The sequence below is a fragment of the Macrobrachium rosenbergii genome, chromosome 53, assembly GCF_040412425.1.
Source record: "Macrobrachium rosenbergii isolate ZJJX-2024 chromosome 53, ASM4041242v1, whole genome shotgun sequence".
Lineage (NCBI taxonomy): Eukaryota > Metazoa > Arthropoda > Malacostraca > Decapoda > Palaemonidae > Macrobrachium > Macrobrachium rosenbergii.
The window spans coordinates 44,373,851-44,386,176 of NC_089793.1; the positions used below are offsets into that span (position 1 = coordinate 44,373,851).

Consider the following 12,326-nt stretch of genomic DNA (forward strand, 5'->3'; position numbering starts at 1 on the left):
ATCATTCTCTCTCTCTCTCTCTCTCTCTCTCTCTCTCTCTCTCTCTCTCTCTCTCTCTCTCTCTCTCTTATTTGAGAATTTTAAAGAGAATTTTTAGATGAAGTGTAAAATTGGAAATGCTGTGTCTGGTTAAAGTCACATCGTTCGTATCGCACCCTGTCAGTAGTGGCGGCGGGATGACTAGCTCACCGTCCATCATTTTGCTCCTCATGATAATGATTTGTTGGTAAATATGTGCCCACCTCCCCCCCCCTCTCTCTCTCTCTCTCTCAATAGAAAATAAATGTTCGAAGCCTTGGGTGTCAAGGCCTGATGGGTGATCGAGTACTTTCAGTCAGAAATGCATTGACCTTCCGACGATTGCTGACAGGAAGTTGTGCATCACACTTATGGGGGTCTGTTGTTCTTTCTTCATTATTTTTGACATTGCACAGCTGATCGACCGAGTTCTGTATTTTGGAGAGAGAGAGAGAGAGAGAGAGAGAGAGAGAGAGAGAGAGAGAGAGAGAGAGAATGGGAAGTGTTCATTTAAGTCATTGCTATCTAGCTCATCCTTTTGAGTGAATGTATGATTCAGATAATTAAATGTTTGTCCTCCAGAAATCTGGTGCACGAAATTTCCTTCGTAGCTGAGTTATCTCCTTCTATATTTTATTAAGTTGACAGTTTTGTATTCATAATTGATAGTCGTCCGGTGTAGGACTGCAAATACTGGCTATATTGTTTCAAGTCTGCCTATTTCTTTTTTATTTTGATTATAATATACTAGCACCTTTTATGTACTTACGGATGTCTATTCTTTACTTCTGTTACCGTAATTCTTTTTTAAAAGTGTCGTCTGTGATGAAATAAACCCCATGTGTTTAGACTTGATGTCTAGTCCCTGCCATATCTTTTCTAGATTTCTTGTTTTTGACTAGCTTAGGTATGAAGTTTCAACTCTTGTTTGATATTATGTAGGGTAAATTTCTAATGAATCACCAGTAAGTTTAGCTCAAGAAGAAAAGAACGATGGCAGCCTTTATTATGTTCATTCTTTTGTTGACTCAGTGATGAATCCGGTATGGGGTGAAAAATTGACTTTGCCTCACAGCCGATTTTTTATTTTACGAAGACAACTGCACAGCACTTCACCCCTTCTTGTAGGGAAATAGAGATGAAAGCAAAGAACAGTGAAATAGGAAGGGAATGTTGGATGACCAGAGGGCGATGGTGCGGGACAGACGCTTGCGGCGAGAATTCCCCGAGGCCCTATGCCTCTGGGATGCTTAGCATCATAAATGTAAAAAACAAAAAAACAAAAAAAAGGAAAAATTATGCACAAAGCTATCAAGTACATGCATTTGAGATAATTCTTCAAGGTCCTGCTTTTTATTACGACTTCTTGGACATCTCTACTTTTCTTTGCTTTTGTGTTTTTGTTTGTGGCATCTCCGTTTGTTCGTACTGAAGTTTTGAATATCGTTGTGCTGTATTCGGTAAGCAACCAAGAGTACATAGGCAGGCTGAGAAATACGATGGCCTCTCCTTGTGTACTCACATCTTAGTCTTAAATTCATATCGGAAGAGAGAGAGAGAGAGAGAGAGAGAGAGAGAGAGAGAGAGAGAGAGAGAGAGAGAGAGATCTGGTAAGAATACTCCTATGTTCAGTTTTCTATGAAATTATTGGGTGGTTGATGATCGTTCCGGATAGTTGCTCCTGATAACAGGGGGAGGATGAGTATGTTCGCCCTTTCCCTTTCTGCCAAAACGAATACGATTTCTTGTAATTTATGGATGAAGAAACGAACACGGCTCGAACGTTTGTCTGGCACGTTTTCATAAGCAGGGTGGCGAAAATTAATGAATCGTGTGGAACCTTTTTTAAGAAAGCGTTTTCGTGTATAATTTACCAATGAGGACTTTTAAGACCTCAAGAGTGTGATTCAAAGTTATTTTCATGTTAAATTTATGGACGACGAAACGATTACGCATGGAACGTTTAAAAATTTCCTTCCTGATTCTTGGATGACATTTTGGATGAGTGAGTAAGCCGCATTAGCTGATTATTAGTATCAAAACATGTCATTATCTCAGTATTAGTTGTGGGTTTTCTACTGTTAATTTTCCGCAGATGTCATTCTTTTATAGCATGCTTAGCTCTGGCAGAAGGAAATAAAACTCGCTGCCTTAAGTCGTTAAGAAATAATTCACGTGGGTCCATTTGCATTCTGTTTGCTTCTGATCCCTTTCATCCTTAGCCGTAATAAATAATAGATATCTGGCTGTACTCTGTTCGCTTAACCTCTTGACGAACTTTAAATCTCTTGCAGAGATTTCTTGGCGTGCATTGTGTTATTAATTTATTGTTTTTTAAATTTGAGGGTTGAAAGCCTCACTTTCGTGTCTGTTTTGCAAAACAATACAATTATGGAATTTTTTACCAGTATTATTATTATTATTATTATTATTATTATTATTATTATTATTATTATATTGGCCTTCATAATCATCATCATCGTAGAATATGTTTTCCATAAAGGGTAGAGGTAATGTAACTTTTGGACATTTTTTTTTAGATACAGTAACTTTTGAACTTTTGTTGGAAGCAGTTTTATTTCTAAAACAGCGTCTAGTCGTTAAGCCAATGGGCCTTGAAAACATGCTTTGGGAGTGCCTTAATCATTACTATTCTGGTCTAGGTCGTTACATTTGGCCGGAAGTGATTTCGGACTGAATGGAGTGTTTTGAGTTGAAATGATGGCTGTTGCGCCAGTCGTTGCTGTTGTTGCTATAATATTTTACTACTACAGTTTTCTTGAAATGGATAATAGCCTTCGTGGTTTTAGAATTGTTAAGGAATATACACATGTAGGAATAAACTCGCTACTTGCACATTAGAGGAAGTGAGCGATGAACTTGTGAGCAGGTTCATGAAGGAGCCATAAGTGTTTGGCGTGTCTTTTACTGTAACCTCTCGCGACCTCATAAACCCTTTGTGGTTAGTGAAGGGCGACGGTCATGAACCCCTTCCTACATCCCCCACCCCTACCCCTCTCCTCCCCTCAGTCCACTCCCATCAAAATGTGATCTTAACGTCATGATGACTACAGGAGTTCGTGTCTTTTTAAAGTAATGAGAAGCATGTCCTTAAACCAGCAGAGTTTTGATTTAAGGGTACCCCCCTCCCACCCATTCTTCCCTTTTCCAACAGAACCCTCAAGGCCTGCAAATTTATGAGCCAGGGTTTTTTTTTTGGGGGGGTCCCTCCCCCCTCCCTCCCTCCCTTTATTAAAAAGACCCTTGAAATTTAAAAATTTTGAATGAGACCTATTGGCCCTCTTCGCTGTCTCGTAAAAAAAAAAAAAAAAAAAAGTCTAAATTTCATGTTTATTACGAGGGTTCACGTCTTCGATTCGTGATTGTACATTCCGTTTGGTCGAAAATCTATAATATTTGTTCACGTAGGTGAGCTTTGGTTAAAGTTTTCGTGGTGCCATTTGCGAATTTTTGCTCATTACTAGAGATCTTGGTTATTAAATTAGTTATTATTTGCGGTTATTTTGAAATGTAGTCTTTTCGCCTTGCTGAATCATTTTCCAGCTCTATTCATGATGTGTTAGCCTGCTGGAAAAATTTGAACTCTTGATACGTCTCTTTACGGTGGTTCAGTGACCTTTAAATATTGAATAACGTTGTCTCTGGTTCGTTTTATAAATTTATATAAATAAATTTAGTCTCTCAGTTATTGGTTCGTGATCTTACCTTATTACTGCATTCATGCGTGTTGCTTTCGGGTATTTTTAGACCATCGGTTACTGAAGATTTTTCAATTTGTTTATTAGCATTAAATTTTGTCATTTGTTATTCATTAGGATATTTAATGAATGACATTTTGGCCTCGCTGATGTTACCACTCGCAAATTGATTCTCAGTTTGTTTAATTCTGTTGGAAAACATCGAATGATTAATTTTTCCTTATCTACTGTGCAGTATATATGATCTCTTAAAAGGAGACATCCCACTCAAAATTTTGACAGGAGTTACTGACACCTTCCTGTCATTGTTGAAGTAAGGCTGAGCCTCCTGAAGTGTTTGCATTCTTATAGTTACGGAATGATTCGAGGGTTTTGTTTTGGTTTCACGGGGAAAAGTGATCCCACGAATATGTTTCGAATTGTGAGATGGAAAATGTGATGCCGTGTTTTTACAATTCTGGTATAACGATTAACGTTTTAACCCCTGTTCATTTGCTATTTATACTAGGTATATTGATGCCGTATGTGCCGTGTTATTTTTGACCTTGCATTAACTTTGTTAATATAAAGTGCAGGTATGTGGCTATTTCTAGTAAGACTAACGTCTTTTCTCTTCTCTTTTTCGGCAGCCATGTCAGCGTACCAGAAGTACTACAATCTGCGCCCCAACGACTACTGGAAGGATGCCACCTTCCTCTACGGGCAGGGACTCGTCTATTTCCATTTCAACGCCTTTCAGTGGTGAGTACCAGACTTTGAGTCGTTGACAGACGTAGCATTTTACCAGCAGGCCGACGGGGATGGCAACCGCACGTTCTTGCGAAGCCCAGACGTGCAGAAAAAAGAAGTATTTGGAAGTGTATAGTGGTAGGCATTATATTTAATAATACACAGACGTGATTTTTCCCCGTAAGAAGTTGTTTCCCTGGAAATGGGAGGTGCCTAGGAGGAGGATAAGGTCTATAATCGGTGCGCGATGCTCATGCAGATTTCTTTTCTGTTGAACACATTCACGGTGACATTATTTTCAAGGCGTTGCCTCTCCTGATGCTGAGACTCAACTTTCCTTGTTGTGTATGAGCGTCCTTACCGCTTGTCATAACACTTGGCGTGTTATGTAATGATGTCTGCCTACAGTTTTGTTATTTAAAAAAATCTCTTTTTCATGAAATGTTTTGCTGAATCTTCTATTAACTGTTGCCAGTGATGGAATACAAGAACATCTATTAGAGTATTTCAGATTCTTGTAACCGATATATATATATATATATATATATATATATATATATATATATATATATATATATATATATATATATATATATAAAAACAAAGTCTGTAGCTTTCTTGAAGTTAGACCAGCAATGGTTGCTCATAGCCATTAATGCTTGGTAACTTTTCGTCGTATTTGAAAACTAACCTTCAAATGTAAAAAGTTTCCTGTGATGTATTGGCCACGCCTCTCTCTCTCTCTCTCTCTCTCTCTCTCTCTCTCTCTCTCTCTCTCTCTCTCTCTCTCTCTGAAGTCCTTGGTGCCAGCTTAAGGGTGGAAAGTCTACCAAGATTAGGTACAGTATGTGCTCGCACTTGTATATTTTGTATGCCTTGTCTTGGTTAACTTGTTGCCAGCTGTAAGTTTATTCTGTATCGCTCATCCTGTTTTCGCTGGTGTTGCAGTCACGAAATAGAATGTTTTAAAATCTTCTCTTAAATATGCCCGTGTTTTCATTGGACAGATATTAATGTCTAGTATCACTTCCAAATCTTGTGCTGAATTCGACGCGTTAATTATAGGAACTGAGATACTATGGCTGGAAACGTCGCTCAGACCCCTAGGATTATCTCTTTTTTTTTTTCCTGTAATTAAACAACAAATCTTATTTAACTTTAACTGTTTCATTTCTATCCATTTCTTACAATCATCCGTGATCGCACAAATTTCTGGATTTCCTTCTTTTTCTCTTGTATATGGAGCTTCTGTAATTTCACTGATGGGATCATTTCTGACTCCCAGTATACTTCGTAAAGCTTTATTCTGAAATCGACAAAATCTATGTTATGCTATGACTCATGTCCGTTTATCAATACAGATCGGAGTATAACTTATTTTTATTTGCAGTTTTAGTCTTTTTGAATTTCATTTCTTATTCTGCTTGATCAATGTTTGTTTTTTTTTTTTTTAGTCTCTCGCTAAATTCAAACCCAGTAGTGAAAGGAAGATGGATATAGCCTGGACAAGTCCTCCTGACCACCTTCAAGACAAGATAATGTCAGCTGTGCTCTTGTGGACATCGGGATAGTTGGAAGCCCCAGACCGTGGGAGCACGACTTTGAAGGCACTGATGCAACTGATAATAGACTGCATAATATTAGTTTATGTTCTGTACCGTCAGCGAAAAGCCTTAAGTTAACTCTGTATCTCATTACCTTGGCTGAATAATTATGGTCAGTACTGCTTCTAACCCCCTCGGTCTCCTTCGGCGTTTTATAACATCATCTAATTCGCCACATGATATTTTAACCGTAGAGTAACTATCACTAACATCTTTGTTTCGCTAAACGTTTGCCGGAGCATCGGTCATCCCTCTGTACCGCAGAGCATTTCTGCACCACGGGACCATACCCTTGATGATAGCAGCAGACGGTGACATGATATTAGTCTTGCATTTTATGTCCCCACCAAACTTTTATCCCGTCATGATACTTTTAAATCAAATCTATTATCTGGAGTACATTTTAGTATATAATGCTTAGTATTCCCTGCAGCGGACTTATCAGGTTACTTGTGGTATTTTACAGCATTTCTTAAAATCTTTTATGAAGGGCCATGTTAATGTTGCATTGATGTCTGTGCAACCCGAATTTTTAACCTCTCTCTCTCTCTCTCTCTCTCTCTCTCTCTCTCTCTCTCTCTCTCTCTCTCTCTCTCTCTCTCTGGTGGACTTGTACAGTCTCTCTCTCTCTCTCTCTGGTGGACTTGTACATCAGTCGTTTATTTGCTGTTGCATCCATCGCCTAATGATAGGAAGGTTTTTGCTTACGTGGTGCATTCTGCAATTAGTTGATGAAGTATGAAAGTATAGTAACTCGTATTGTTCATAGCCCTATACCCATGTCCACAACATTCGACTGACTTTATTCATTACTAAGTTCAAGAGAGGTTCACTGGATTTTTCGAGAAACGAACAAGAAGTCCTTACTATTACATGGGAACGAGCTTGGGTCTTTTACTGGTGGGGTAAGTTGGTAACCAATGAACCACCGGACTGTGCAGTGTGTTTGTGTGTGTGTGTATATTATATATGTATATAAATACACACACACACACACACACACACACACACACACATATATATATATATATATATATATATATATATATATATATATATATATATATATATATATTTTGTGTGTGTGTGCGTGTGTTTATGACGCAAGAGAGAGGTGGCACCCAGGAATCCACCTCGCCAGTATAACAGTGAGGTATGCTTCTGTTGAGAACTATGTAAATAGTCCCTTTTGAATGCTCTCCTTTGATTCATGGTTGTGAGGGATATCCATCCTGAACTGAACTGTAGTCATTTCATGCTTTATGGATCAATTGTCGGATGGAACGGAGTGTCGTTCGCTCAAGGAGTCAGGCCAGGTGTTTGCAGACTGAGAATGTTGTTGCCGCTTCTGCGCCCTTCTCGTGGGTTTCCTTTTCTTCCTCCACCTCCTCCTCCTCGTCTTCCACATCGTTTTCACATTGTATCCTTTACTCTTTCGCGTCCTTATCGTAATATTTCTTTTCCCCTTTCGCTTCCTTGTCGTATTGTCCTTTATTTCTTCCCATTTGTCCCTCTCTTCTCAGGTTCGTATTATTCCTCTTTATGCTCATCCTTATCGTACTGTTCCACTTTGTTATTTCTCTTCGTCTTTCTTTTCCTGCTCTTTATCATTTATTTCTCTCTCTCTCTCTCTCTCTCTCTCTCTCTCTCTCTCTCTCTCTCTCTCTCTCTCTCTCCTCCTCTCCTCCTTGTCATTTTTGTCATTTTTCTCATTCCCACTGACCCCCCTTTCCCCCTCTCTCTTTTCCTCCCGTTCCCCTCCCCTTTCTTGTTCTCACTTGTTTCATTTCTTTCACAAATTCATCTGTCTCCTTTTTATGTTGCCAGTTTCTTGTTCAAATAATGTACAGTACATTCGATATACAGGTGGCTGGGATCTTTGCTCCCAAAGTGAGCGTTGTCACAAGAAGGTAGGCTCGATTGTAGTTCGGGTTACTTGGTGAATGGAATGGCATTCAACGACCAATTTTATGCTTTGACCTGCCTTGTTGCTTTTGTTCTTAAGGTTATCCATAGGAGCTAATACGCTGGTTGGGACCTGCAGTCACTTATGCAGTGTATCTAAGTTTTCCTTACGCAAGAGTCTATTTGATTTGATTATCTTTATTTATTTATATCTGTTGCTTTACTGGTGAATGCATTTTTCTTTGCACACCTGCGCAAGCTTATGATTGCTAGCTCTTGCTGAGTAATAATAAGATTTTTACTTTTGTTATTGTTCGTTTTTGTTCTTGATTTTACATTCATATTTTAGGTTTCCGCTATACAACATGGATGACTTTCGGTCAGAACAAAAATGGGAGCTTATCAGTGTTGGTGGTAGTACTGTGAATAAAAGGACCAACTGTTTTACACGTGTGTCTCAGATATCCCTGATGAAGATTTCTCTCTCTCTCTCTCTCTCTCTCTCTCTCTCTCTCTCACGGCCTCTTGTTTTAGGGGTGTAGGGATAGAGGAGGGGGTGGTAGATGTTGGGAGGTTTGGGGATTAGGTGGATGGGTGGGTGGGTAGGTTTGAAACAGGCGTTGGCTCCTTCCGCTTCCTCTCTTGGAAGGCGCTCATTGAACTTGCTGAATTCAACACCCCTCCTTCCCCTCCCTCCCTCCCCTGCCCTCCTTTATTTCTTTTTTTCTTCAATTGCTTTTATTCCTTCAGCGTGTTTTACCGATGAATTATTAATTACCTTCTCCTCCTCACTATAATTGATCTTTTCATCTATATTACTTTAGTATTTTCTGGGTGGTTTTTATAGTATGGGGTTCCGGGTTGCATCCTGCCCCCTTAGGAGTCCATCACTTTTCTCAATATGTGCGCTGTTTCTAGTAACACATTCTTCTGCAGGAGTCCTGGAGCTACTTCGGCATCTAGTTTTTCCAGATTCCTTTTTCAGGGATCTTGGGATCGCGCCTAGTGTTCCTATGATTATGGGTACAGTTTCCAGTGGCATATCCCATATCCTTCTTATTTCTATTTTCGGTTCTTGATACTTATCAATTTTTTCTCTTTCTTTCTCATGTACTCTGGTGTCCCATGGTCTTGCGACATCAATGAGTGATACTTTCTTGATTTTGTCAATTAACGTCACGTCTGGTCTATTGGCATGTATCACCATATCTGTTCTGATACCATATTCCCAGAGGATCTTTGCCAGATCGTTTTCTATCACTCCCTCGGGTTGGTGTTCTTACCGCTTATTACTGCAAGCTAGCTGGTGTTTCTTGCACAGGCTCCAGTGGTGGGCTTTTGCTACTGAATCATGCCTTTTTATTGTGCTGGTTCTGTGCAAGCGCCGGACATTCGCTTGCTATGTGGTTTATGGTATCGTCTTCCTTCATATGGGTTAGATTTTATTTCCATCTATTGTTCTTTGAACATATCTGGTTCTTAGGGCCTGATCGTGTGCCGCTGTTAGCATTCCTTCCGTTTCCTTCTTGAGTTCTCCCTTCTGTAGCCATTGCCGTGTTTCATCGCTGGCCAGTTCTTTAGTCTGTCTCATGTACTGTCTGTGCATTGGTTTGTTGTGCCATTCCTCTGTTCTGTTTTTCATTCTCCTGTCTCTGTATATTTCTGGGTCTTCATCTACTTTTATCAGTCCTTCTTCCCATGCACTCCGTAGCCAATCGTCTTCACTGGCTTTCAGATATTGCCCCAGTGCTCTGCTCTCGATGTTGACGCAGTCTTCTATGCGTAGTAGCCCTCTCCCCCTTCCTTTCGTGTTATGTACAATCTGTCTGTATTTGCCTCTGGGTGTAGTGCTTTGTGTATTGTCATGTTTCCTAGTTTTCTGGTCTATGCTACGGAGTTCAGCCTTCGTCCACTCCACTACTACTGCGCTTTATGTAATTACTGGTACTACCCATGTGTTTATGGCTTTCGTCATGTTTCCGACGTTGAGTTTTGACTTGAGTATCGCCTTGCCTCTGCATATATTCTTTCCTGATCGTGTCCTTCATCTCTTGGTGTTTTGTATCCTATCCTTCTATAACTCCCAGGTATTTGTATCCTGTCTCATCTATGTGTTTGATGCTATTCCCGTCTGGTAGCTTTACCCCTTCAGTCCTTGTTACTTTGCCTTTTTGTATGTTGACCAAGGCGCATTTTTCTATTCCAAACTCCATCCTGATGACCCCAAATACAATCCTTACAGTCTGGATTAGGGTATCTATTTCCTTGATGCTCTCACCATACAGCTTGGTGTCGTCCTTGAACGTCAGATGGTTAAGTCTGTTGCCTCCTTTCTTGAGCTGATACCCAGCATCCATCTTCTGCAGTAGTTTTATCATGAGAATCATGGCTACTACGAAGAGTAGTGGGGACAGTGAGTCGCCTTGAAAGAGCCCTCTCCTGATGTTAACCTCTGCTAGTCTTATCCAAGAGCTTGTAAGTACCGTACTGTATTCCAGTTGTGCATTATATTTTTCAGGAAGCTGATGGTTTTCCTCAGCTCCATATATTTTCAGACATTTTATTAGCCATAGGTGCGGTATCATGTCAAAGGCTTTCTTGTAGTCAATCCATGCCATGCTTAGGTTGGTTCTCCTTCTATTACTATTACTATTCTTCATTGCCATTTTATCTATCAGGAGCTGGTCTCTGGTGCCCCTACACTTCCTTCTGGAGCCTTTCTGTTGGTGGGGGATGGTGTTTGTATCCTCTAGGTAGTTGTATGGCCTTTCACTGATGATACCTTTTAGTAACTTCCACACGTTATTGGTAGGCAGATGATAGGCCTGTAGTTACTTGCTACATTTCCCTTGTTCTTGTCTTTCTGTACTAATGATGCTCACCCTGTGGTCATCCATTTGGGCGCATGGTGGTTTGTGATACAGTGCTGGAGCTATTCTGCTATTCGTGGGTGTAGGGCCTTGGAAGTATATGAGCCAGTATCTATGACTTCATCGGGACCTGGGACTTTCCAGTTGGGCATTTTCTTTAGTTGGCTTTAAGCCCCTGTTTTATATCTTCTGTTGTGTTGTTTAGTCCCTTCTCCTGTACTTCGTATTTCTCATTTAGTTCCTCTCATGTTTTCTTGCTTCTTAGCCTCTTTTCTGCCATTTCTTTCAGTTGACTTGAGATCTCATCGCCAAGGTTTGTTTTCCAAGGCGGTTGCTGTTTGGGTTTCTGTTGGGTTGGTTGTGATGGTGGTGTTGGTGTTTGTATCCCCATGAGTTCTGCTACTAGTCTTGCTCCTCCGTATGCCAGATTATTTGTTTCTGTTAGGCCTATATTGGTAGTGTGGATTATTATTATTATTATTATTATTATTATTATTATTATTATTATTATTATTATTACCACTTCCGTTATTCCTTCAGTTGCATTGTTCTTTCCTCTCCTCCCTATTATAATTGATTTTTGCATTTTTACTCTAAAGTTACTACATTGTAATATTTTTTCTTCTTCATTCTCCTTCACATTATTATTATTATTATTATTATTATTATTATTATTATTATTATTATTATTATTAGTTTTTTCTAGTTTCTTTCATTCCGTCAGTTTTTACAATTGTATTATATTTCTTCCCCTACTCTCAGCTAATTAGTTTTTATGTTCCTGTTATTCCTTCTATTTTTTAACATTGTATTTTCTTCCCTTCTTGCTTTTATAACCAATTTTTGCATTCCTTTGATTCGTTACTTCTTTATTATCATTGTATTTTCTTTTCTAATTCTCTTATTCCTTCTGCTTTTTAGCATTGTGTTGATATTTATTCCCTGTCCTCCCTAATTTGATTTATTCATGCCTTTCTTTTGTTCCTCCAAACTTTACAATTGTATTTTTTTTTATCCTTCCTACTGTTATTAATTTTGCATTGCTTTAATTCTTCAGTTTTCGACAATTGTGTTGATCTTTAGCATCCTCTGTATTAGAATAAAATAGCATTTTTCTTATTCTTGCAATCTTTTATCATTTGAATGGTTTTCTTTCCCCTCTACCCTGGTATAATTATTTTTTTTTCCTTTATTCCTTTATTTATTTTCCCATTTTATGGATTTCGTCTCCCCTTTCTTCCCTGCCATAAATAATATTTTCCATTTCTTGTATTTCTTCCCTTCAGTTTTTGCACCATTGTGTTTGTTTTTTCTTCCCTCACTTCCTTATTGTTATTGATTTTCTTATTTATTTTATTTCTTCAGTTTTTCAGTTGTGTTGGTTTTCCTTCCTTCTCCGTCCTGATTTCATTAGTTTTTGCATTTCTTTCATTCCTGCAGTTTTCTACTATTGTAATGTTTTTATTGTATCTACCTGTTGT

General features: G+C 39.0%; 1 protein-coding gene across 2 annotated transcripts in view; it reads left to right on the top strand.

Annotated features, from left to right (window-relative positions):
• The window catches only part of Utx (Utx histone demethylase), a 292,973-nt gene that overhangs the window by 103,875 nt on the left and 176,772 nt on the right, over positions 1-12,326 (top strand). For both annotated transcript variants that reach the window (XM_067097009.1, XM_067097010.1), the window contains exon 3: positions 4,367-4,478. In XM_067097009.1, coding sequence (XP_066953110.1) covers positions 4,367-4,478 — 112 coding nt within the window. The remainder of the gene's footprint in view (positions 1-4,366; positions 4,479-12,326) is intronic.